At 37.8% G+C, this 26,144-nt stretch overlaps 1 protein-coding gene across 4 annotated transcripts in view; it reads right to left on the bottom strand.

Moving 5' to 3' along the window:
• Window positions 1-460: 460 nt before the first annotated feature.
• Window positions 461-26,144, bottom strand: part of LOC118826616 (serine/threonine-protein phosphatase 2B catalytic subunit alpha isoform) — a 93,700-nt gene continuing 68,016 nt past the window's right edge. The window contains exons 7-15 of one of the 4 annotated variants that reach the window (XM_036597635.1): window positions 22,395-22,472; window positions 21,250-21,344; window positions 15,448-15,573; window positions 14,751-14,822; window positions 11,829-11,855; window positions 9,783-9,867; window positions 8,571-8,668; window positions 4,868-4,897; window positions 461-1,712 (exon numbers count right to left, since the gene is read on the bottom strand). In XM_036597635.1, the coding sequence (XP_036453528.1) occupies window positions 1,513-1,712; window positions 4,868-4,897; window positions 8,571-8,668; window positions 9,783-9,867; window positions 11,829-11,855; window positions 14,751-14,822; window positions 15,448-15,573; window positions 21,250-21,344; window positions 22,395-22,472 (811 nt within the window). In that variant the 3' untranslated portion in view covers window positions 461-1,512. The remainder of the gene's footprint in view (window positions 1,713-4,867; window positions 4,898-8,570; window positions 8,669-9,782; window positions 9,868-11,828; window positions 11,856-14,750; window positions 14,823-15,447; window positions 15,574-21,249; window positions 21,345-22,394; window positions 22,473-26,144) is intronic. The other 3 variants (XM_036597637.1, XM_036597636.1, XM_036597638.1) reach the window with 3 other exon arrangements.

Here is a 26,144-nt window from a genome sequence, read left to right as displayed (position 1 = left end):
TTGGGCACTTAAGCAATCGTTAAAAAAATTGATGAAGTACTTTGTTTTTTTTTCTCTTAAAGTATTGAGCAGTAACAAACTTGTAACTGATATACAAAGCAGAGTTCCTAATAATAATAATAATAATAATAATAATAATGATAATAATAATAATAATAATCAAATTACACTTTTTTTTCTGTGGCACGTTTACAAAACAGAACAAAAAAGATCTAAATGTCTTGTATGACATTAACAGCTATCATGCATCTTGAGTTCCACATGTAACCACAAACTTATGTCACGAGAACAGCTAAACATGCTAAATCGGACTACATGTGTGCTTACAAGCGTAAAAACCATGATTCCTCATCCAATATTAAATAGTTTGATGCTTTCATTACAAAATAAGTTGAAGGCCTGAAGCTTTATCCCGGTGTTATAGTAAAGGATGGCGGTATACATTTTCCAGTATATATCGACTAAGCACACTACAGATCAAAACTGGCCTCGGCAGCCAAGGTAATTCATTCATATTTCCTTTGATAAATCTTATAAAACATGCATAGGCAGATGCTTTCAGTTTTTTGTCTTTTTTTTGTACAGAATATAGGTGCTTTATATATATATTTGTTTGTTCGCAATACTTAAAAAGAAAATCGAACACTCACAGAAATTCCAGCAAGCCACAATAAATCTATTCCCCATCTCGAATAAAACAAAACATATTCGGCAAATGATAGGTGTCAATTCCAGTTTTCAACTCCAAGAAAATGGGTACTTGCTATCAAGCTAATTAGCCATTATACAGAAAACAGGATCAAAGCACACACACCAAAGAAACCTGAGGTAAGCATAATCTGTACAAAACCATAAAACGTTCCATTTTTGGCATTTCAACAATGTTGCAACATTCTTTTAAGACTGCCTAATTTACTTTAGAGCTAGTTTATAAGAGTAGCAAAAAAAGGTATCAATAAATAGTCCTTATTTAGTTTGTACACCCTTTTTATGTTAAAAACTTTTTTTTATGTTCTGTCCATTTTTAGTGCTGTATTTTTGTAAACGTACAATAATTAGTAAGAAGTTACACACACAAAAGAAAAAAAAAAAAAAAAATTCTGTTATCCAGTAAATGAGTAAAGGCCTTTTCACATAAGATATCTCAGTTTGCCTGCTGCTGCTTCCCAATCCACAACCAAGAGCACCCCCCCAACCCACACACACACTTATTCATTCAGAAAAGAGTGAACCAACGAGAACTTTTCATGGTTTCTACAAGCAAAATATTTTTTTAAAGGCATATCCAAAGACTAGAGAGTGTCACTCTGAATCACGTTTGAAAACTTTGCTCTCTCTCTCTCTCTTTCTCCCTCCTTCACCTCCCTCTCTCCTCACGCTCCTTCCTCTGACCTCTTCTTCCCTCTGACTCGCCATTCCCAAACCCTGTGCTCCTTCGTTTGACTGTAGCGTGGAGAAAGAGAGGGAGGAGCCTCATCACTGCGGTGACACTGGCGGGGCCGCGCCAGCGCGTCATTGGATGTTGCCGCTGCCGCTGCTGGCCTTGGCCTCGGTGCCGTTGGTCTCGGAGCACAGGGCCTTGTTGAGGGAGTTGAGGCTGGCGTCGCAGGGCAGTGCGTCGCGTCGCGGCGGCATGCGCTCGTTGATGCGGTCCAGGCCTTTTGCCTCCTCAAAGCTAGTGATCTTATGCTGTGGCGAGAAGCCTTTGATGGCTGGGGTGGGGAGGAGGAGAGATGTTAAAACAGGTGTTCTTTACACTGGGACAAGGCAAACCCCCCCACATACAAATACATATCCCCACGTCTTATTTGTTTGCTGCTCAACTGACATATCTTTGCTCCACCCACAAATATGTTATTTCATAGCAACTGTTGCTAGTTCAGTCTTCACAGAATGCTGGTAAAAATCTAATTTCAGCTAATGATTGTCAAACTTGGCTACATAACACTGATTTCCAGTTAAAGAGAGCTTGAAATTGCACAGGAAAGTATTACGGAAAGTTCATCCAGACTAAAACGTTCAGGATGTCCGAAATCACTGCTTGATGTGAATAAATCTGTTAAAGCAGAACATAACTCAGTACAGCTGATTGTTTGATCATTTTATCACCATTTTTATTATTTTTTTATTCATCCATGATCTAGTGACTGCTATTATTGCTGCAACATGCTAATTTATTCATCACTATTATTAAAAATGTGGGGTTTTATTCAGCACTTTTGGGACAGAATTTTGTTGGGCTCGGGTCGGATGGGTCAGGATGGGTCTGACTTGGACAGGAAGTTCTCAGCCTGTATTTGAGCTCGGACCAAAACTTTAGGCCTGATTAAAGTTCTAACTTAAAAAATGACCTGATTAAAGCTCTAGCTTAAAAAATGCCACACCACTGCACCAGACTATGTGGCTGTAGCTGAAACTAGGCAGGCTGCTGATTAGCTCGACTAACAAACAAACAAACAAACAAAAAAACTCAACCTGATCTATCCTAACAGAGTGACACATGAAACATAAATATGATTTGAAAAGATCAATAATATAAATGGTAGGTATTTCGACAAAAAACGAGTCGTGTTCTACAATTCTTGTTAGGTTGAATGTAGTTTTTACCAGTGTTCTGTAAAGTTTGCCCTGCCTAGCAGCAGTTGCTATGAAAGAAAGCATTTGTAGGTAGAACACAGAAGGTTAAATTTTGAGTATCTATGCTAATCCAGAAGTTGTCATTATTGAAAACCTTCAATACTGAAAACCTTTGGCAGCTAGTGTAGCACTCATTCATACTTCCTTTTTTAAACTGAATAAGATAAAACATCATAGAGCTTGATACTTCATGAGTTTTTGAAACACGAAAGAACTCATGATTCTCCAAATGGTGAAAAATGGGGAGGAAGAAACATAAAAACCTTAGAAAAATGCACAGTCTTCCTGAGCAATGTAACATATAAAAGAAAACACCACAATATCCACACTAGTCACCATTTTCTGAATTACAGATTGCCGCTGGAGCAATGCTGGGCTGTCTCAGTTCTGGAGGGCCATGAATTTGAAGTGCTTTCCACAGGGCTGTCTCTCTTTTGGCCAATCGAAGGCTTGTGTTATTTCATGCTGCCCAGTGAAAACAACGCCAAGCCACCAAGAACAGAGCTTCCCACCACACTCCAAAACAAACACTACAGAGGCTTGGGGAAAATGTAAGGTATAAGAGAAAATAGGGTGGGGAGAGAGCCAAAAAGTACCACCAAAACAAAGAAACAAAAATGGAGACAAAAGGTAAATGTTTGCGTAAAGGAAAGGTGGTACCACACAGGGAACTGAGGAAATCAACAACTGAGGTTGAAGTTGCTTGCTAACCACGTTATGCCTGTTTGAAGCATGCAGCAAACTAGATGGAACTGTCCAAAACTGCTCAAACTAAGTGTTAAGGAGGATCTCTTTCTGGCTGGGCCTGTCATTTTAGTGGGGGGGAGGGGTTTGGGCCATGTTGTAGGATGAATACATTTTATGTTGCTGCATAGCACAGGTCAGACACAGGTTATTAGCAGCGAAGAAGAGAAACACAGTGACACAGCACAGCCACAGACTATCCACATGGAGAAAAAAGCCAAATAATAAAATAAGTAAATAATTACAATAACAAAATTTAAGAAACAGAAGAAAACACTATTGACACAGTGGGCACCTCTTTATCTAAAGGAAATGCTTAAGCGCTAACAGTTATGACGTAAATAGCAGCCAAAGCCACTATTTAGAGCGCAGTTGAGGTTGTTCTTGCGGTGATCACTTTGTAATGACTGTGTGTAAAACTGAACATTTAGGCAAAAACAAAGCACAACTGCATCAGCACCATTGATTTAAAGGGGAGAAATTGTCTGTACTTTCAGTGACCACTGTCTTGTAATGTGTACTATATTGCATAAAAGCTTACTAATAAACAAGTACTCATATCTCACAAATGTTTTCCAATCACAAACTAAGTTAATGATTTTGCTTCTACACAAAATGTTTCCTTTTAATGGGGAATCCACAGATTATTCTCAATTTCTGCATAAGTAAATCATGATGTAAATGAACTCATTCAGAGTGGTTTGAGATTTCAGAGAAATGCTCTGTTCCCAGAGAAACTTACCAAGTTAAAATTGATCACAGTGGTGTTGATAGGAACCAGATGTCTGAAGAGTTTAATACCTTTAAAAAGCTTCAGCACATAAAGCTTCTACATGAAATAGTTACAAAAACACTGCCTGACCCCTGATACGCGGTTTTACGGTAGTTTTGCCTAAAATTTTTTAAGCACATTTATGGTGGAGAGGTACATGTGGGATGTTGTATGTCTTTATCAGATTTACCACTACTTTACCATCATGAACATTACGCTAAAAAACGTGTAGGTTCACTGGTTCTTTGCACGGTATCTAAAATGTAGAAATCGCAGCACCTAGTTCTTATCACCACCACTGTAAAGAAATCTGAGTCAGTAAATTTCTCCACAATGCAACATTTCACATTAAAACACTCTGTATGACTTTCTTTACTCATCACCATTTATCTCAACAATTTATTTATGCATAAATTTCCAGAAAACGTCTTTAATGTGATTACATGAGTTGATGGAGACCTCTAACAGTCTGGAATTGGAATGATGATGTTCTATTCACATTTAAAGTCCCATTCCCCTTTAAAGCAACTGTGGCCTGCTTGACTATTATCTTTTCTTATTTCTACTTTTGCTGAACACTACAGCACAACTGGTTTGCCCAAACACCCAACACACTCTACACAAGCTACAGTGAAATGGATGGACCCACTGGAAGCCCTTTGTCTGTTGCAAGGAGGCAACAGAAAGGGGAAAGGGGGGCGTTGGCCTATTTACCTTCATCGGCCTCTATAGCCTCAATAGTAGCTGAAGAGAAGAAGGGGGGAGGGGGTTGCAAAACGAGTGAGAGAGGTGAGCAGAGCAGGTTACATTTGTCCAGGAACAAGTCAACGAGCAGCAAAAAGAGCAAAACGGACACATAAGAGCATTAAAAAACAGTGGCCTAACCCTGAGGCCAGGGCACACAGTGATGTTAGAGGGAGAGAGAAGAAAAGAAGAAAAAAAAAATGAAGAAAAACAGAGAACTGGCTGAAATATGGAGTGGCGTTTGGATGGCATTCACAAAAATCATCACTTTAAAACACCACACAGAATGGAAGATTAAAAGGGAGTGAGACTGAGGAAGGAGGACACGGATAACGTAATCAAAGACAGTTTCTGAGTATGTCTTGTGTTGTTCTCATTTAGCCAACAGCTTTCTATATTAGCAAGAAAGCATCACTAGATTTAAAAGATTACCATGAACTGGTGATATTCAAACAAAAAAGAGGGGCATTTCATCTAGGTTAGGTTACTCTGTTTCTGCAATGTATATCGCCACTGTCATGTCAAAACCTTGTAATCTTGTGACTTTCACTATTTATAGTGTTTTTACATTGTGTGAACATTTCATGACAATGGGAACATAAACATACATGAAGTTAAAAATGTGTTCCCTTCTCCTTTAGTAATAATTTTGTAGGTATCAAAATGATAGCAACAATATAACAGCATAACCAAACTCTGGCTTAGATTATTGCTGAATGAGATAGAATAATAAAAACAAATACGTAACAAAACAAAATAAGGAGTGACATTTTAAATTTGACTACATACTTGTGCTTATCAGCACAAGCCCTCAAAGAAAATCTCCAGAGGGGGTCACTTTGAACTTACCGTACACTACTGCACTTCAATTGTTTATCTTCAATAAGAATGATAATGAATCATCAACAACCGCAACGATTGCACCACAACAGAGTACTTAAAATCTAGAAGCGTTATATCTCCACAAACAAGCATGTACAACTCTTAGAAAGGATGGGAAATGAAAGAACAGAAAAAACTGGAACTTGCTGCTAAGCCAGAGGAACAGTAGGAGGCTTTGTTTGCAGCTAAGAGAACAGCATAAAGAGCACACAACACGCTCACAAATACTCAGCCGATGTGCTGCTGAAAGAGACAGCACTGCAGAAGAAGCACACTGCTGTCTTCTGCTAATGCTGAAGTAGGACTTCACTCTGTTGCTGGCATGTCTCAATCTAAACCTCTTCTGTTCATCAACTCACCAAAGGAGGAGGACTGCTCTAAATCCAACTAAACCTTAAAAAGGGGTAAAAAAAAAAATAAAAAATTGTTTATCCTAGTGCTGAGATCACGTCAGAGTAGAGGTGTCCTAATTTCCGTCTATGGTTTATTAATGATAAGGGAGATTCCTAATAATCCATATGAATCATTTAACCAATCTAATGGAAAGAGGCATTTCAAGCTGATACGCTAAAGGAAACAATCATACGTTATGGGAAACATTCAATTATCATTCAACCATGAATAACAAAATATTTATATGTTAGATATATTTATGCCTCATTTTGTCACAGTCAGGCCCTGACCAATATAGGTTGGCCGGTAATATCAGCCGATATTTACAACCTGTGGTTTTATCAGCATCTGTAAAATATTGTTGATAATGTGTTGATAAGTGGCTTTTTCAGCTGTGCCATTGCTGGGACTCCAACCTGCAATCTCCCAGCAACAGGCAAAACCTTACAGTTGTTGGGCAACCCAATATGAGACGATCCTTATTTAACTGTAAAAAAGCAACAGAGGCTTAAGTTGTGAATCTGAACACAAAACACCATCAGCGCAAAAATAACAAAAACACTATTATATAATGTATCCTAATCTTACCTTGAGAACACCATGAGAATGTAAGAATAACACGTCAGAACACTAAACATTCTTTTCAAAGCAGAGAGAACCAATTAAAAATTAGGTTATAAATAGAACCCAAAACCTCAAATGATTTTAGGCCTCCAGTGCAACAATATTTACATTATTTAAGACTGTCAGTTTCTGTTGCTTGAGTTTATTAAGTTAGACAATTGAGAAATGAATCATTTTAGTCAGTAAAGCACTGTTTAACTAAAATTAGAGGAGTATAAAATTAAAATCTAAAATATACATGTAAAATTAAATGGGCCAAAATGATTGGCTACCAGAATTTTTAGACTATAAACAAGTCTATAAACAAATGTCAGGCCCTAATAATGTCTGATATTATTAATACAAATGTCAGGCCCTAATAACATTCCACTCTTTTAAACATTAAGTGTGCTGTGTCCAGCATCATAATGTCAGCATATCTGGAAGTGGCAGATATGCAGAAAGATTCAATATTTTGATGACATCATAACAAATAATTCATAATGCTTGTTCTCCTTTCCTCTTCTTCTCTACAACACTGTGAAGCTAAATATATAAATTGGATGCTGAACCCTGGATGGCAGATCCTGTATCTATTGCGTGCTATAATTAAACTTTGGATTGTTCGGTTCAGCAAGGCAGAGTGAATCCTGTGTTTATCTCTCACAAATCTGTCTGAAAGACACTGCACAACACATTACACCTGTAGTTTCTAGGAAGAAAAAAGAGAGAGAAGAAAAAATTTTGAGATGCCAACAGATTGCAGAGAGAGAGAGACTGAGAGAAAGAGACAAATACGAAATTAAACTGCTTATTCCACAAACCACCAGTAGAGGGTGTATCAGTACACACATTGCACACAGTATGTCTAATGGTAGAAGGAAACGAAGTGGAATTACACCAAATAAAGGAGCACAACTATACTTTTAATGCAAATATTTTCAGCTTTTATCTACTTCATTAAGATAATGATATGAAATACAGAGCAAAGCACAGGAACCACACATGCACAATCCAATCAGTAGGTTTTGCTCTGTATTTTCAGCTAGGAAGGTGTCTAAGTACAGAATATGTGCTTTATTGGTACACCTGCTTGTCCAAGTAATAGAAAGTAACTTGGCAGTAACTTCACCTATCAGTTAAAGGCCAGACCACCACAGTGGAATGTCCTCTCAGCAGAATCCTTAATGTTGAATTAACACCTGCAGTTCCATTTAAGCCAAACTGAACACAAATGAGCATTGGAACAGTTTATTCAAAATTGGAGATTCTGCTGTGCAATTGCACTGACATACGTAATTAATTAACCTAGAAATGAACAGCCTTAAAGTAACTTAAGTACCGAAAGACAGAATTTAGAACGCTGAACCTCCAAATAGGTGCAGAACTTTAAGGAAAATCCCACCCTTTTCACTTCTGGTCCCTTAATAGCACTTTCCTGGATGCTTGTCTGCATTGCTGAGCTTATTTTGGGTCAATTATATGCATTTGTTTTAGTATTCTCATACAAATGTACATTTTTTTAAATCAGCTAAACTACTGCAAACTGGAAAAGGTTTCAAGAAAAGCACTTAGAATTCCATTATTAAAAAATAGTGTAGTCATGGAGGGTACATCTTGCTTTCCCCACATACGTCCTGCTCTTGTACCATTTTTCACAAAGAAATGTTCAAGAAATGCACCTAAAACCTATCTGAGATGTCTAGAAGTGTTGTAAGTGTTATAAAGAGGCAAGAAGTCAAACAGGTGGGATTCACCTCATGTAGATGTGTGTGTAAGGGTGTGTCTGTCTTACCATTCTGAAGTTTCTCTCTGCCTCCTGAGAGAACACCGCTGGGAAGCATGCCAGTGGGGGTGAGACCCTTCAGTGTCAGCACACTCTCACTCTCCTCTCTAAAACACACACAAAGTTACACTCACAAACATGCATATTCACATGAAAGCACATATGCTGTACTGTGAAAAGGTTTTAGACACCTAATCAAGTTGTTTAAAACCATTCATCTCAGCATTGAATGTATTTTTGTCAGTAAAAACTCTATACAACATTAAAAAATGCAAACAAACATGAATCCAGTGAAAAATGTTCCTTGATTTAAAAAAAGTAGTTGATATTTTATAGGTAATCTTATAAGAACACATGTTTGGTTCCAGATTTCTCACTGATGGCATTATTTTGTTTAAATCTATCAGCAGCACATCTGATTTAGTAAATGAAGTACTGATCATGTATTGTTACTACAAATAACAAATGGTTAAACATATTAACATACATAAAAATCAGTACTTAATGTTGTTTGTATCTATTCTAAAATATGTGTTTTTCCTGAGAAAATAAATTGTTATTTCTCAGACTAACATTTTTTTATACAATTGTAAGTGCCTAACACATTTGGACAGTACTATATATATGGGCTGTCAAAAAAACTAAAATAATTAACAATGACCACAGAGAAAGATTTTTTTCCATTTAGAAAGCAGTGAATTTTGTTATAGCTATGTGAGTGGACAGAATAGCACACATGATATCCATAGAGTGAACACAATTTTCAGATTTTCATCACTGATGTTCAGTGAGAGCAACACAGGATGCATGTTCCAAGCAATGAATCCATATGTATATCATAGACACAGAGCAGCCACTTTATTGAGTACACCTCCTTGTATCTACACTCCTAGCCCAATTTATCAGCTCTGCTTACCATATAGGTTCACTTTATAGTTCTACAATTACATACTGTAGCCCATCTGTGGCTCTGCATACTTCATTAATGGTCAGGATCCCTACACAATGACCACAGAGCAGGTAACGCAGCAGATTTTTTGTCCAATGTGTACGTGTACGTTATATTTTTCTAAGCCTAACAATAAACCTAACATTAACTAAATTAACCAAATTAAATGGAACCTTGTAGGTGACCTGTTTTCTCTGTTATTCTGACATTGTCTTACATTTCTGCCATGACAATGTAAGAACACTCACAAATGCACAATAACCTTCTCTTACCGTAGCACGGAGAACACTCTGGCCATCTTTCCAATGGCACGAATCTTATTCCGGATCACTTCTTTGCGTGCAGAGGCTGTGGCACCTACACAAAGAAACACACACAGGGTCACTATAAGGTTGCAGCAATCCACAGCACACCCCCATTTGGCCAAATTCTTTCCATTTTTTGCAAAAACCGTCTTCAGGTACAACTGAACAGATTTGAATATTTCAACAGCAACCATTTCAAATATTTAACATGCTGAGTTCCAGCTTAATGCCCAAAAAGACAAACAACTGCATTAACTGAACGCTGCCTCAGAGTACAATTACCCAAACCCATCAAAAACAGAGGAAGCTTACTTCAATGGAATGGAGTCTAATTTGCTGTCTCAGCAAAGTCAGATCAATAAAGTCATTCCCTGCAGCAGCCTACGCCTCCAGACCTCAGAAGTGAAACGCATGCTAAGCATTCAGTTAGCCTGCCATTGATTCCTGCAGCCAGGGTTACACTGAGGCTAATCAGTACCGTGCGCCATATGCTCTCAAATTAATAACACTGTTTGCTTTAATCAAGGCACTAGCTTAAAGGAGACTATGGAAAAATGTGTTACTCTGAAAAACTTTGCACATTTATCTGTTTTATGAACACAGTAAAGACTCAAAGACCTGTTGAATGAGACACGGACGAGTATATACATGCCATACTGGAATATGCTTGAACTTTCAGTGGCTCGTTCATAAAAACGTGACTGAAGTTAGTAATAAGACTGATAGAAGTCTGAAAATGTTTCAGGAGAGATCAGAGGAGATGATACAATGAAAATGAAAATGGATTTGGAAGAAATGAACTGAAGGCACTTTAGGCATGCGTAGGAATAAAAAATGTACAGGATATAAAATGTATAGTATATTAGGACAGTGGAATAACTTAAAATGTCATATTTTGACAATTATCCTATAGTACTTTATCTTAATGTACAGCACTGTGCAAAAGTCAGAGACTACCCTTCATTAATTTAATTTCCTGTCAAAATGGCCATTGAGTACAAGTTGTTCATTTATTAGTGTCAGGAGACAAACAGAAACCGTATATAAATATAATTTCAAGTTCTTCGGTATGTAGTGCACCCTTTGCTTTTATTACAGCTTCAATTCCTTTTGGGACACTTGCTTTTAGTTTTACAAAGAAATCTGCAGAGGCATTTTTCCACACCTCCACAGTTCAGTCTTGAACTGGTTGCATTTTCTGTTTTTCACGATCCAAGAAATCCCAAACAAATTCGGTGATGTTAATGTTTAATAATTTTTTTTAACTTCCGGTTTCAGAAACTCCTGTTTTTCATGTATTTTCATGTATTTTCCTGACTTTCCTGTTGCTTATGCAGGTGGATTAGCATGTCTCTAATCTCCTCAGAAATTTCTACTTTAGCCATTTAACATCAGTGAGATTTTTGGGAGCAACTTTTGTTGGGAGGGCGCAGCTGTAACTGTAGCAGCTGTAATGCTGTATTATGATAGGATGGATGGATGGATGGATGGATGAGTTAAAGTGACTATAGGGTGCACGAAAGTAAAAAGTGGACAAATTAAATAATGATCCAAATAATCAATGTGATATTATATTACATGATAATATACCTAGATATCATACCTAGTGTTGGAGGCTACATTATATGTTTCCTGACACTGAAAAATTAATAACTTGAACTTAATGGCAGTGTTGGCAGGAAATTCAATACACAAAAGGGTGGTGTCTGACTTTTGCAGTACTGTATATACAATAACAGTACAATAAATGGAACATCATTATCTGTCTAAACACACTTATATTTACTAATTGTCCTGACAATCAGAGCAGGCACTCCAAACACAAACATCTCTACCTTTAGATGATCTCATATTGCTAGTAAGCAACTCTAGATAAACAAAAAGGCAGCAATGTTAGTATGAATGCCTATAGGAATAGTGCTTAATCCTGTTGTTACACAAACCGTTAGAAAAAGGTACAAACAAGTAGCAAGCCTGCACTGTGCACACAGCAGGGCATGTGGGCGGCTGTACCTTTCTTGGGGGGATATATTAGCTGTCCTTCTCAAGAACACCCCCAGAAGAGAACAGAAAAAGAACAGAAGAGTGATCAATGGATGGCTGAGGAAGGAGAGAGGGAGACAGAGATGGAGAAAGACTGAATGTGAGGGAGAAAAACAGAAAGAGAAACAGAAAAACAGCGCATGAGAGGGTGAGAGAGAGAGAAGGGGTAGAAAGAAAGAGGGAAACCATGAGACAGAAAAAGAGAGACAAAAGAGACAAAAAGATTAAGGAGAAAGAGAAAAAGAGAGAGAGAAAGAGACTGAGAGGAGGAGAATGAGAGAGCGAGAGATAGCCACACCCATGGAACAAAAAGAAAGGAAATGCCTGACAGAACAACTGTGGAAAAAAGAAAAGAAATTGATTAGATAAAGCAAAAGGAAGTGAAGTAACCTACGAAAGAGAATGTGCAAAGTGGAAAGTAAGTGAGAGAGGGAGAAAGAAAGAGTGAGAGGAACAAATAGAGTGAAGTAAAAAGGAGAAAACAAAATACTGTAAAAAGAAATTTAAATCCAGAATAATGGCTATTAAAGCAGTTCTGTCAGAGAAGAAAAGTGAAGCAGTGTTAAAGGACAGTGGACTCATTAGAGCTCAGCCTGCTAGCACAGACACTATGAGGTTTCTTCAGCATCAACACTGAATAAAATCAACTTGAAGTTCATGTCTGCTGTGCACCAAACTCTGAAGCCCTGCATATTCCTCTGCTTTTGTTAAATATTCTCTCACTGGATTTCCTCTCGGTTTTCCTGTTTCAACATGAAATGTAATACAAGTGAAAGTCTGCTGATACAGAGGTTATGAAAAGAACATGAGAAAACTACACATCCCATTGTGCAGAATCGGTGCATCTGTATGTCATTTCCTGTTACTGTACATTTGACAGTCAAATGCTGGTGTCCTTGGTGGACCTTTCAGTAAAAGTCCACAATAGTGGACAATATATAAAATGAACATTGGTTGTGCAGGAACGTATCAGTACTGCTTGTAACAACTCACACCGCTTGGGTTAAACTGCAAAAAATAAGCTGTATAAGAATTTCCATCAAGCAGCCAGAAATGCCTTGATGTCGTTATCTACAAAGTTTCGTCGAATTCTAAAGGAGCATCTCAGACAAATAAACCTCTGCTTTATCAAGCTGACTAATCGGAACATCTTAATGATGCTGCATACTTTCATATATTTGCAGCAGGCTTTAGGCCCACATTCAGAATGTCAGGCTTTAAGAAATCAGCCCAAATGGGTTCTACTGCTGTGCTTCCAGAGCTTGATTTGTAAACGATGAGGTCCTGGAACACTGAATAAGATGGAAAAACTGTTAAAAAAAAAAAAAAGATTTTGTGACTAAAGAACTAGTAAATAATTCGATGTTGCAGTCCAGGTGAGTTTGCTTAGCATTACTATTACATTAGTATTACGAGGTGACACAGCATGCTACTTTTTAGTTAACTTCTCTACATTTTATTATGTCATATATGCAGTGGGGTCTAAAAGTCTGAGACCCCGAGTGAAAATGCTTCTATTTTGCACTCTTTTAATATAAACATTTTCATTACACATTCAGCATAACAGTTTGAATGAAAAAGTAGAATCTTGGAAAATTCAACATGAATTTCTCCTTCATAAGAAACTTCATAAGTGCTTCTGAGAGTTATCTAAACATGTGTTTCAACAGAAAAGATAAGACTAAGAAAAACATGACCTTTTTGTACAAAGGTCTTAACATGGTTAGTGTCAAAGATTTGCTTAAATTTGAGAAGTGACCCAGAAATAGTGCAGAATCTTAAATATTTCTTCATTTTTTTGTCATAGCTTTTCTCTGTTTTTTTTTTATTATTATTCTAACATGTTCTGTTGTCTAAGCTTAATTTAAAAAAAAAAATCTAAATTTCCAATGTGGTCTCAGACTTCTGGACCCTACTGTATATACTGAGCTGTTCATAGAAAATATGACTTGATACACGTCTCTACAAATCATCATGTGAATGTGTTTAATAGGTGAACAAGATGCCATCTCCACTAAAACAGGTGCTGAATCCTGATCTGGCTTGTTGCAGCACAAATCACGTCCTGGTGTTTCCTTAACTCACTCATAGGTCTAAATTTTACGCTGAAACATTTATAGTAAAGATTTACAACTTATCTACTAAAAACTCATTAGTAAGAATTCTTTGCACATATTTTTTACTCTGAGCCACTTTTTCCTTCAAATGAACTCAAAGTAGCTTAATTACCAATTTCAGTTGAGAAGAAGTTGCCAAACGCTTTGTATGTTGATAAAATGTTTTTTCATGATCATAATAAGGGCTTAGTGAAAGGAATACAATGACCAACAATGATTCTGCTGCTAATAATGAAAAAAAACTACTAACTCCTGATTAGCATTATGCCAATAAATCATGCTAACTGGTGGCTATTTTGTTTTGTTTACTGGCCCATAAGCATTATCAAGCATTTCAAAGTAACAACACTGACCTAAGATTAGGTTTCATCAGTTCATGTAATTATATTACATGAGTGTTATATAAAAGCTGTAAACTGACCCTAGATCACCATTCTGAGTGTGAGGAGTTTGATAAATATGGGCCACTGTTAGCACTTCTAGTCAAAGTATCCCTTGAACATGTTATACAAGGTGTGGTGTTAAGCTTGAACAGAAGTTATTAACTGTTGTTGAGATGAAACTCCCTGAGTTTGAGTCTAATTCTGAGGAGTTGTGTTAAGAGATGTGGGAGTGGTTGTGAACATCCCAAACTGCTCAAGCTTGATCAGTAATAACTGTAGGGGCTGCATTTATTAAGAATACGGTTAAATTTGAATATTCTTGCATGAACGTGGAGAAACTGGACACCAAGGTCCTATTATGTGTGTGCATGTTTGTCCATTCATTGCCTTACCATCGATCTCCTCATCTGTGGTCAGCTCATCATTGGAGCAGATGCTCAGTACGTTTACCAACATCTCAGTGACTGAAGACAAGAAGACAGAGAAAGAGAACACACTGTATGTAGCTGTTTTTAAACGGTTTACAATACAGTATACTAGAGATGGCATCAGTCTGATACTACATAGAATGCAAAGAACTGCCAAGAATTCTGGATTGGATTTTGGAGAGCGAAAAAAAAAAATAAATCTGATCCAATCCTGTGATATATGTTGAAATATGTATCGGTATTGAAAAAGAAAAAGTGGTATCGTGCCATCTCTACAGTTTACTACACAACACTACAAAAACGAAACCTTAATATTAGGGATGCACAATCGTTTCTTGATCATTCTCAGGATGCTGACTTTTGCAACACCAGGGGGAGGCTGGAATATGCAAATATATTATGTCCTCTAACCAATCAGTGTTTACTTACTCTGTAATGTGGACCTATTGACCAGTCACAGTTTCAGATCAGTGTTTCGGAGGATGCCCATTATTTGACCAAAATAAAGCATGACGATCTTGAACCATGTCACATTACAATTCATTGTGCCTTTAATACACTGTATGGCATATCACAATCACAATATTCAAGAATGTAATTGCGATGTATCACACTGTGTAGCCCTACCCTAAATGAATGAATGCACATGTAGTGGACTAACCTTTCTCTCCAACAAAAGGCAAAGACCAGGTGAAGACATCCATGAAGTTGGGAAGCCAGTAGGGATGAGGGGAACAGTTAAACTGCCGAATGTTCATGACGTTATTCTCGTATTTCAGCACAGCAGCTATGTGCAGAAACAGGAAAAGAACAAAAAAACTCACATACGTTCAAATTGTGCCTTAATATTAGGTACCTCCATGCTCTACATCTCCCTCTCACTTCCACACCTACGTTTGCATCATTGATCAGTGTTGTGTTGGCACTTTGTGGAGCAGTTGCTTGAAAACCATGCCTCCTCTCCTTTCTCGACACACATCCTTCTGTTCTCTCAGAGGCTGAAAGCTTAAGTAATTCCTCAGAGGCATACCCGCCAAGCCTCTGACCAAACAGTTCTGCTTTGAGAAATGAGGCCTTTAAAGGGTATTTTTCAAATTTTCAGAAACATTCAATCATTGAGATGTAAACAAAGTCATTCAGAGTGTTCTGATCAGAGAATCCTGCCAGCTCAAATTTTCTTTACAGTGGTGGTGATGGGAACCAGTGATTGCAATGTCTACCACACAAATATAGTCATTTTATTTACAATCCAAAATGACCAGTGAACCTATATGTAATATTAATAATGGTAAAATAGTAGTAATAGTTGTAGTAGCAGTAGTAATTTGGAAAAAAAAATATTTGTTAGGGGGACTATTCTGCCTTACTCCACCATGAATAAATGTAAAAAAATTAAAAATAAAAATACATTTTAGGACAACATCATATCTCAACTGTATTGTTAAACAATGTCTCAGATAGCAGACATCAGTTAAATATCTGTAACCACTTCATGTAATAACAATCTGTGATGCAAATTTTAGAAGCATTAAATGCACTGAACATCTGGTTGTGAACAATTCTGGCGCATTTCACATCAAACCACTCTGAATGATTTTTTTTACATCCAAATGGTTTAATTATTAATGAAATTTTGAAAAAATGCTGGGGGTTCCCCTTTAAGTGACTTTAAACCTGTCTTATCTAACATCCTGCTAGAAGCACATTCCCAGACACTGGCTTTGTCCTTTTTAACTTGTTAAAATCTGCCCCCAGAGTAGCTGGGACGTGTGCAAGTCCACACTGGCCATAGTAAAATGCACCATCATGTGGTACTGGAGCTTTCTGTGTGATGAAGTGTTTTCTATCACTATGTGAAAGAAGTACAGGGCAGCTTTTAATGCTGCACTGTGATTGTTTCTGAGTGTGCGTGTGTACACATTCAGAAAAGAATTCACATCGCTAAGGGCTTATTACTGATTTGTTTTATTAGAGCAACAATAAAAAGCACCTGAAGTGTTAAGTATATTCTTATTTATATGTTTTCTTGTTCAACAGCATTGGGAAATCACATTATTAAAAGACAAGAGCAGCTTACAAAACACAAACAGATGCTTTTTTGCCTCAGCATTAAACGGTTAAGCATACAAATCATTTCTTGAAATCTTATCTGTATGATTCAAGGTTACTCTTGACCTGCGGCTATTGAGATTGGAGTAGCGACGGCGACTCCTCCTTGTGTGCCCCAGATACTGAAAGCCGACACCGTGCTCTCCAGCTTGCCGGGAGGGACTTTCCCCTGTCCTGCAGTCTCATTCTCGAGTGAGAATAGCAGGTTGTCATGTGGTGGGGAGAGCAGGCCAGCTGTCAACTGCAAGCCAGATGGAAAGACCCAAGGGCATGTCTCCACTTAACGTCAAACTTCGCTTGGGAAATACGCAAAATATGCTACAAATGGTACAACATCTAAATAATAAAGTCATATACGATTTATAAACAGTTATAACTAGAGAGTCGACATTACCATAAACCCATTTATGTCCCATATTAAGGAAAAGTAGTTGTAGAGGTGAAAAATGCAGTTCCAAACACATCCACAAGGTGGCTCCTGAGCCCACTTTAAACAGCTTCAATTAAAAAAATAATCGCATCAAGTATGTAAAGTTTACATACATATTACTACATTCATTTTAAAGTAGACTGAAAATATCATCCCTGTTAATTTTTAAACTCATTATAATCAAGATTAAAAAAAAAATTATATTGACATGAAGAACTAATAATAAAGTTATCTAATTTGTTCCAGGATGGGGGAGTAGATTAGTAGAAATATAAGACAGACAGAGTCATGTGTTCATGAAGATTTCTTGGTGTCACCACTCCCTCATTCCAGAGCAAAGAGTCAACATAACTGACCTGACCATGCCAAAACCTTTGACCCAAGGCTACTAGTCTGTACAGGAAATCCATGATGACCTCACGACCCACCAGCAGGTAAAGATCCCGCTTCCCTATCCCCGCATATTGTTCATGCTGAAACGTGTGGCATGTTGAAGAAAGCAGTGAACCAGACGTGCGCCGCCCACATATACACTGTTTTATATCACAGTTGGACTAGCTTTACAAAACGGTGGCATAAATCTCATTTAAGCTAACGGAAAACTACAGTGATCTCTGTTTACAATCATAATGTTTCAAGTTTAATGTGTTATGCTACTGACTATGCTGTTAGCTAATCAAGACTACACAGGCTGAAAATAACAATGATGAATTTGCCATCATGGTAGCATTACCTCGACATAAAAACCTAACAACAAAAATATTTTAAGAAAAAAATCTATATGCGATTTAGTTGAACAATATGGTTTTCCACATAAATACAAAATAACATTCTGTACATATAATGAAATGAATAATTTAGCTATATATAAATTTATATATTTGCATTTATTTTACTGCAAAAACTGAGTTTCGCATTAGGTTGAATGAGATTTCTGCCAGTGTTCTCTAAAGTAGAGCTGACAATATTTTACTGTTAATGTGATAAATAATAATGTGGACATCATCGGTTTTTAAGGAACACTGACTAACTGCATGCTTCATTACAAGGACAGCCTAATTAGATTTAGTGCAGTGCAGTATGTGAAATGTTCATAAAAACATATAAAATATGTATCTTGTATCGTAAATGTATCATAAAAATAACTAAGTATCGTGATATGCCATTTTTGCCATATCACTCCCTCCTACTCTAAAATGTGTCTAACTTTGCAACAGCTGCTATGAAAGAATGAATTTGTGGGCGGAGCACAAGTAGGTCAACTGTGAAACATTTTGGCGACTCTGGCATAAGCACAATATTTTTCTTTAGTCTCCAAATGGATTCTTAAGAGTACAATGACCCACTGCTCATCTAATCAACATCTAATGCCGTACTTCTGCTGCCAGAGCCCAAAACTGATCCTGGACCAGCATCTGAGTCATCTCTTATCTGGAATCCCCTACTGTTGTGCTATTGACAGATGGAGGAACCCTCCGTGCTTTAATCAATGCTTGGAATGAGCTCAGCATGCTGGCAGGGATGGCGGCCATTACCCCTGCTGATTCCTGCTACACTCCTCCACTCAGAGACCAAAACACTGGTTAGTTGTTCATTAGTTACGACAAGGCAACCCAGCAGAACCGCTTATTTACGATTCCATTTATCTGTTCTCCATCACAGGACTGCCCATGCTTTGGCAGGCGGGTTGCCTTATTGACTCATTTTGCACGGGCAGAGCTGCGGCATGCGGGGTCAGAGACTGACGGACAGCTGGAGGGCTCAATCTGGCAAACCCTGGAGAGTGACGGATAGGGACGTCCCGCCCTCGCCGCTGGATTTACAGCAGCGGTCGATCGGCCATCAATCTTGACACACACCACGGCCCGACTTCATTGGGATCGATCCCCCATTATCCTCCCCCCACCACCACCACTACCCTATGTCTGATTCATTCAGCCTTAAACAAATGCATTCAAGCTGTGCTCATACAACTGTAGCAATGCAGACAAGGTGCAGCGCTGGTCATAGCTGTTTTAATGGCAGCTTATTATATAAAAGAGAAAACAGGGTTGTTGGTCAAGAACGAACCCTGCATCAAACAAGAAAAGAAAAATCGTTGTGCCAACGCACACAACAGCATGAGCGCAATAGTATGGTGTAAAGAGAAATGCTGCACAGCATGTTAGCATAAACAGACCGAAACAAAACTAATACAATGATTAAAACACACTGCTAATACTGCAGCTATGCTGCAATCACAAAGACGTTAATGTATTCCTATCCATCCACCAAAGCTGGGGGTAGTAACTGCTTTCTTCTCCAGCTGTAATGCTAGGCAAAGCTATTTTAAGCTCATTACCTTCGCCTTAGCAAAGCTTGGATCAGATATTAAAGCTGGAGAAAGATTAGTGAGCAGCAAAGCAAAAACAACTAAAGAAGCTAAGAATAACTGAGCGTGTCAAAACAAATGCAAGCTCTTCTTTGAGAGGTGGCCATCTCTGAAAGGCATATTCTGAGCTCCTGCTAGCACTGCTAGCTTACCTTTAAGTTTTTTTCTTCTCTGGATTTTGATAGACAGTCTTTATATCATTTCATAAATAGTCCTCAAAAATGTAGATGTTAAAGGTTAGCACTGCCTTCTGTCATGACTTACGGCTTAGAGTTTTAAAACATTTTGAACATGACCCACGTAATAAGAACACAATCATAAATAGCCCATATACACACATATAGTACAGCGCAAAGATCAGAGGCCATCTAATTCATAGTCAAAATGATCAGTTATTCATTTTTCAAGAGATATATCTAATCTGTATCTAATAAAAAAAAGAAGTAAGTCCCCCATGTACGAGCAAGAGGAAAGTCAAAAGGAAAACAGGTGGAAAAACAGGAGTTTCCAAAATGGAGTCTAGAGGAAATGGGACTCCTAACCACCGTACAAGACCTGGCAGACCACCGAAACGGTCACATTCAGATAAATGGCTCTTAAAGCTTTCATCTTTGAGAGATGATAGGTGAAAATCAAGCTCCACTCTTGCTTCAGATCTGAAAAAAATCCACAGGTGCTTCTGTCCATCCTACTGTGAAAAGACAACTCAGCACTATGAATCTGAAAGGATGTGGAGCTGTCAAGAAGCCATTACTGAGAAAAGAAAATAGACAAAAAAGGAAGGAAAGTTTGCAGATCAATCAAAAAAGCTGCTGGTGTTCTCAGAACAATGGGCTGACCACCCCAGAGACCAGCACTCAGCATCACTGAATGCGTTTGGGATTATTTGGATTGTGAGAAGCAAAAAATACAACCAAATTCTAAGACTGAACTTTGGTGGTGTGGAAAAACATCTCTGCAGATTTCTTTGAAAAACTGAAAGACGGTCAGTCAAACAAAGAATGGAAGCTGTAATAAAGGTAAAGTGATGCTTAGCTTTGGAGGCTTCTGTGCAATGTTTGGTCAAATATGTTTTATGCTTTTTACATGATGCTGAAAAATGAACTACTTAATGGCTGTTTCGCTGGAAATAAAACAAATGTAAAGTGGTCTCTGACTTTTGCACAGTACTGTATGTGGTTGAAGACCTAAACAGTATCAGCCACTCAAACATTAGTATGCTCACAATGTTGAGCAGTTTGTTTGACAACAGACACTGAACACAATCACATTAATGGGTCTGCGTATGTGTGTGTGTATGTGTATGTGTGTGCAAGCAATGGCTGATCCATCTTCACTTTTTCATTACAGAGAGGAAGAGAGAAAGTGCAGCATGGGTAAAATGACCAAACATCCACTCACCCACTCCCTCTTTCTCTCTCTGAAAATGCTGACTAACTGAGCATGGGTCTGTCTCTCTATTGCAGCTCAGCAGGACCACCGCATGCCAACCATGGACTACTGCCAGTACACACATACACACGCACACACACACAGAGCCAACAGGCTGTTACCTTTATTATTGTAGACATCTAAGTAGTTGGGGGCTGAGAAGATAGTGATGAGAGAGGGGAAGCCTGTGGTCTGGCTCTTTCTGTACATGCGATACCTGAGGAAGACAAAAGCTTCACGGTCACTCGTTACCCTCCTTACCGAATCCACAATCATCTACATCACAGCCACACTGGGCCATTTATCCTGTCCTTGTCTCAGTTCTGCACAATAATCTACTCTACATTCCTAACAGGTCCTGCTGCCTTTGCTCTGTGGGGTTTTCACTTAGTGCTCCACTCCTCACTGCCATAATCTATCAGACTATGAGGCTGGGGGTGGGGGGGGTCCAAACTACTCAAACAATGACTCAGCAATAATCAATAAAACTCTTGCTGTGCACAGGGCTCCAATTAACTGACTAAGCAAGAGCAGGGTAATTCCATTTAAAGCTGGAGTGTGCGTAAGCAAAAGCTTTAAACACAAACTCTACTCTTCATATAAAAATCTAATAGGATTATACATTTGCTATAGGTGCTTCTATTGAGGGGGTTAACTTGAATTAACAAGCACATCAGCAACTGAACAACATATACTATATATATATATACTAGCATACCAGTATTGGCTCTAGAAATACTCTTAGGTAACAAAAACTTAACTGCAAAGTACGTCATTTGCTGAGGTGCCTCAAATAGTTTTAAAATGACATTTAAAACACAATTCTAAACAAATACTAGGTTTTCTGTACAGTTACCATTTAAAATAGTCCTTTAGTGCAATTTCAAGGGAGGAAAACAGAAGAAAACAGTCCATTTAAAATAATCTCTATCAGATTTTCTTTTAGCATAGAGAACCAGTACTCAGAAAGCATGGGATCATTAAATATATTTATTTAAACTTAATAATACACTTATTCAGAAAATATTATCACATTTAATTTCATCAGTACTGCCCAACACTTACAATACCCTTACTACTACTACTACTACTACTACTACTACGGATAATCTTATCCATATTCCAGTACTACACACAGGACAGAAACACTTCAGCAACAACATGAAGAAACAGTTATTTGCATTCATTGCAATTCATGATACATTTCTGACATTCTGTAGATAGGCTCTCTTTGGAAGGTCAGAAATGCGTGAGATGAAGCACTTACCCAGCGTCCTGTGCTTCGTGGGCCCGGATGATGGATAATAAGTTATTGTGTTGTAGGAAGTCACACACGGCGGGATAACTACAGAAGAAAAAGCACAATATTTGATTTGTTTAACTGATTAAGTCATTTTAAAGAAGATAAATAGAGAAGATCAATGTCATTAGCAATACACTTTTTTTAATTTGACACCAATACAGATATCTGAACTACTAATTCCTACACAACACTTTTTTCAGTACTTTCTTTTAAATTACAAACCAATTAATGGGTGTGGCTTAAATCAGAAATGAAGGGGGTATATTTACTGACCACAGCAGACAGTCAAGAAACACTGACATCTGTGACATGCATAAGAGCATAATGTAGGCAGCCAAACAGCTAGATTTTAGAAGAAACACACTTATTGACTCACTAATGCTCATACAACTGACTACTTCAGTACTGAATTTTGATCCCCAGCCCTAGTCATTAGTATCCAGTTTTGTAAGAGGTAGGATAAAATCTGGTTTAACTGTATGAACCCGACTAGCCTGATACTGGGCCCAAAAACAAAGAGAACTTCTTGTTTAAATGTGCTGCTGTCCCTGTTCGCAACAGGAAAATCTTTTTATTAAGCGTGAAGAACCGGAGCTTTCTGTTTTCACTATATAAAATATACACAAAGTTTACATTATTGTTGAGTGGGAGCATGGGAGCTCATTCGGAGCACAGCTCGAATCTGTATGCATTTATTACTGATTGGTTTAATCGAACTATCGATAACACATGACTAATGTATGACTTCCTATTAATGTATTTTTTAGTTTAAAATTGCACATTTGTTTAAAATTCAGGATTTTTGACTGTGTTAGATCAAGCTCCTTATATATTAAATAAATACAGCAACAGCATCTGAAATTGCATTAATGAAAATGAGTAGATCACACGGCAGAAACAGCCATGGTTTTGCATCAACATTAAAGGGTTAAATGGTTAAAAAATGTAAAAACACACTACACATTAAAAGTCCATCACAGTAACCTTCAAGGAAGGAAATTTCACATTAAAACAGTATGTTACTGTATGTGTGTGTGTGTGTGTTTTTGAGAGCGAGGGGGAAACCTCAACACTCATGTGATCAGCGAAGGAGAGTAGAGGCCAAAGCAAACGTTGTCAGCCATCCTGAAAGGCTAGAAGTGAGTTTCTGGACTTTTCCATGCCACAACCCTCCAATAACTAGAAGGGAGCATGCTGGAACTTTCCCATGTTTACAACTGGCTTCGGTGACGAGTCTACTCCACGGCTGCCTCCAACCACTGAATAAGCTGTCAAAACTAAAACAACTTCTTATACAAGCACCAACAGAGGTATGTGCCTGCACAAATACACCAGAAGAGCGATCACTGAAGGAATGACTTACTCCCCTGGCTTTGAAAGGCACATGCTGGAAGCCAAGCAAATAGTTCTATATTCTCTGAAGAAGGTTTAGAAAGATCAAAATCCATCACAGAATATTGGCTATATAATTGGAAATACAACTACCGAATGGCAGAATTCTCAGCTGCATTTGTTTTAGTCAATTTAAAAAAAAGTGTTTTGGGTAGAAGATCACACAGCTCTGTGCTAAAGATTGTTGATCCGATGATTGTTGGTCAGCACCCGTGATAAGCATAGTGTCTCCTCACATTCAACTAACCACATGTTAGCAGCAATGGAAACAGTTAAGTTCCAGAGCAGCACACATCTATGTCCGCTAATATGGGTTCATTTAGTCTAATTTGGAATTTCATTAGCTGAGTGAAAAAAACAACCCAAAAAGAAATGCAAAATAACCCGAGGCTTAGATCATCTTTCAGCAGATGCTCAACTGAACGTCCATATGGTCTGTAGCTGAACAGAGTTAGCTGAAATGCAGGATAAGAACAGTTCAAAAAAGAGGGCAAAGGTGAAAAGCACTTTTCTTGAGATGCCATACTTCATGTCTTTGGTCAGTTCGCAAAAAAAGATGCATTTTTTTTTGTGCAACCTGTCATACAGTCTACTAAAGGCATTTCTGTGGCTAAACATCTACATAAATGTTTCACTTCCTACAGGCTAAATACTAACAAACTCCTCAAACTTAAGCATTCACTCATCACAGGGCTGGCGGTCAGTTCTGAAAACATGTTGGGTGCAAATTTGAATCGTGTGCAATTACACGGCTGGCTACATGTGTAAAAGAGTTACAAGGGCTCTTGGTGGGATGAGACAGGATGTTTTTTTACTGACAGTTTGGGGAAGAGGCAGGGCTGGTCTGCTCTTTGGTGTCTGCTGCTCAGGGGCAGGCTCGTAAAGCCAGCTAGGCAGTATGCTTCCAATTACACCCTACTGACTGAGAGACAGACAGCGATAGAGGCAGTTACTGATGCAAAAAGAAGCCACTGCCAAGGTCTACTGATATTAAATGCAGTACTTTCCTGGCATCTCGCACCTCTGTTTTAGAGCCTTCAGCTATATTGATGGAAATTGATGGTGCATTCTTCTGCTTTCATACGGATTTATAGCATCTTTAACTTGTAATCTTACTTCGGCATGAGCTTCATGTTAGAGAGTCTTTTAACCCAGGGTTCCACACCATTTTGAGGAATGAAAACCAGAAACGAACAGTATTTTGCTGAGAAGAAATGAAATTTCTGTTACTGGTTAAAAATATAATTTATTTGTTCTGTGTATGTCACAACTTATCAGGAATTTGAACTAGTTTATTATTTATGTCTTACATTCAAACTCGCAAATGTCTTTGGGTCAGCATTTTGGCTTGCATGCTTTCATTCAATGTAAACTGCGCACCATCTTGAGAGAAGACTGGTAGCTATATCTATTTTACAGCATTTTCCAGCCTTTCTGACGGCCATCATGACAGAAGTCAGGAATTAACCAAATTAAAATGAGTATACTATAAACTTTCTCTCAACACAAACCTCATTATGATAAGCATAAGTTAGACAGACTACCAGGTCTGTTGTTTGTTATGAAAACAAAGATAGCCTAATGAGGCTATCAATGCTTTCATAATAACCTCTGGTAATCATTTATTGGCTATTTGACAACTATATTTTGCTACTGATTCACAAACAGTAAAATGCTATAGCCTATCTATGTGCGAACATGTTCTTATCTAAACAAACACAGTTGTTGAGTCTAATGGGTTTAGACTTTAGGTATATTATATGTTATTTAGGTATATTATAAATATGTTATTTATTTATAATATGTGCACATAAAGCTTATGCAAAAGAAACTGAACTAAGAAGTTTTTAACTGTGTGCAAATCGGTTTAGTAACTTTATGTTGAGGTACAAAAATGGAAGTATTAAAATACTGGTTTACAGTGAACAGATTTGTTATTAGATTTCAAGTCCAGCTTTTAACATGTAGGATGATTTGCTCATATTGGTGGAATTCATATTTCCTTCAGTGGAACTGGAGGTGGAGTTTTCTCATTTCATAATGCCTGTCTGATTCTGTTCTTCAGCAGACAGGCATTATGACATTTCCTTTCCAAGTCAAAGCCACAAATCATATATTATGTCACGGTTGCCAGTAAATCATGCCTTACACCACTGGAGGGAAAAATGGACTCACTCCATACATTCATTCTGCTCTGTTTCAAGTATATGCTACAAATAAAATCATGTTATACAGAGATGGGGAGACATTAATGTATTTGTGCTAAGAAAAGTCAATGTCATCAAACCAATAAACAGTATTTTCAAAAACACAATACATATT

The sequence above is a fragment of the Colossoma macropomum genome, unplaced genomic scaffold (genome assembly GCF_904425465.1).
Source record: "Colossoma macropomum unplaced genomic scaffold, Colossoma_macropomum, whole genome shotgun sequence".
Taxonomy (NCBI): Eukaryota; Metazoa; Chordata; class Actinopteri; order Characiformes; family Serrasalmidae; genus Colossoma; species Colossoma macropomum.
The sequence above is the reverse complement of the archived record's forward strand: the minus strand, read 5'-3'. Positions and strand labels throughout refer to the sequence as shown.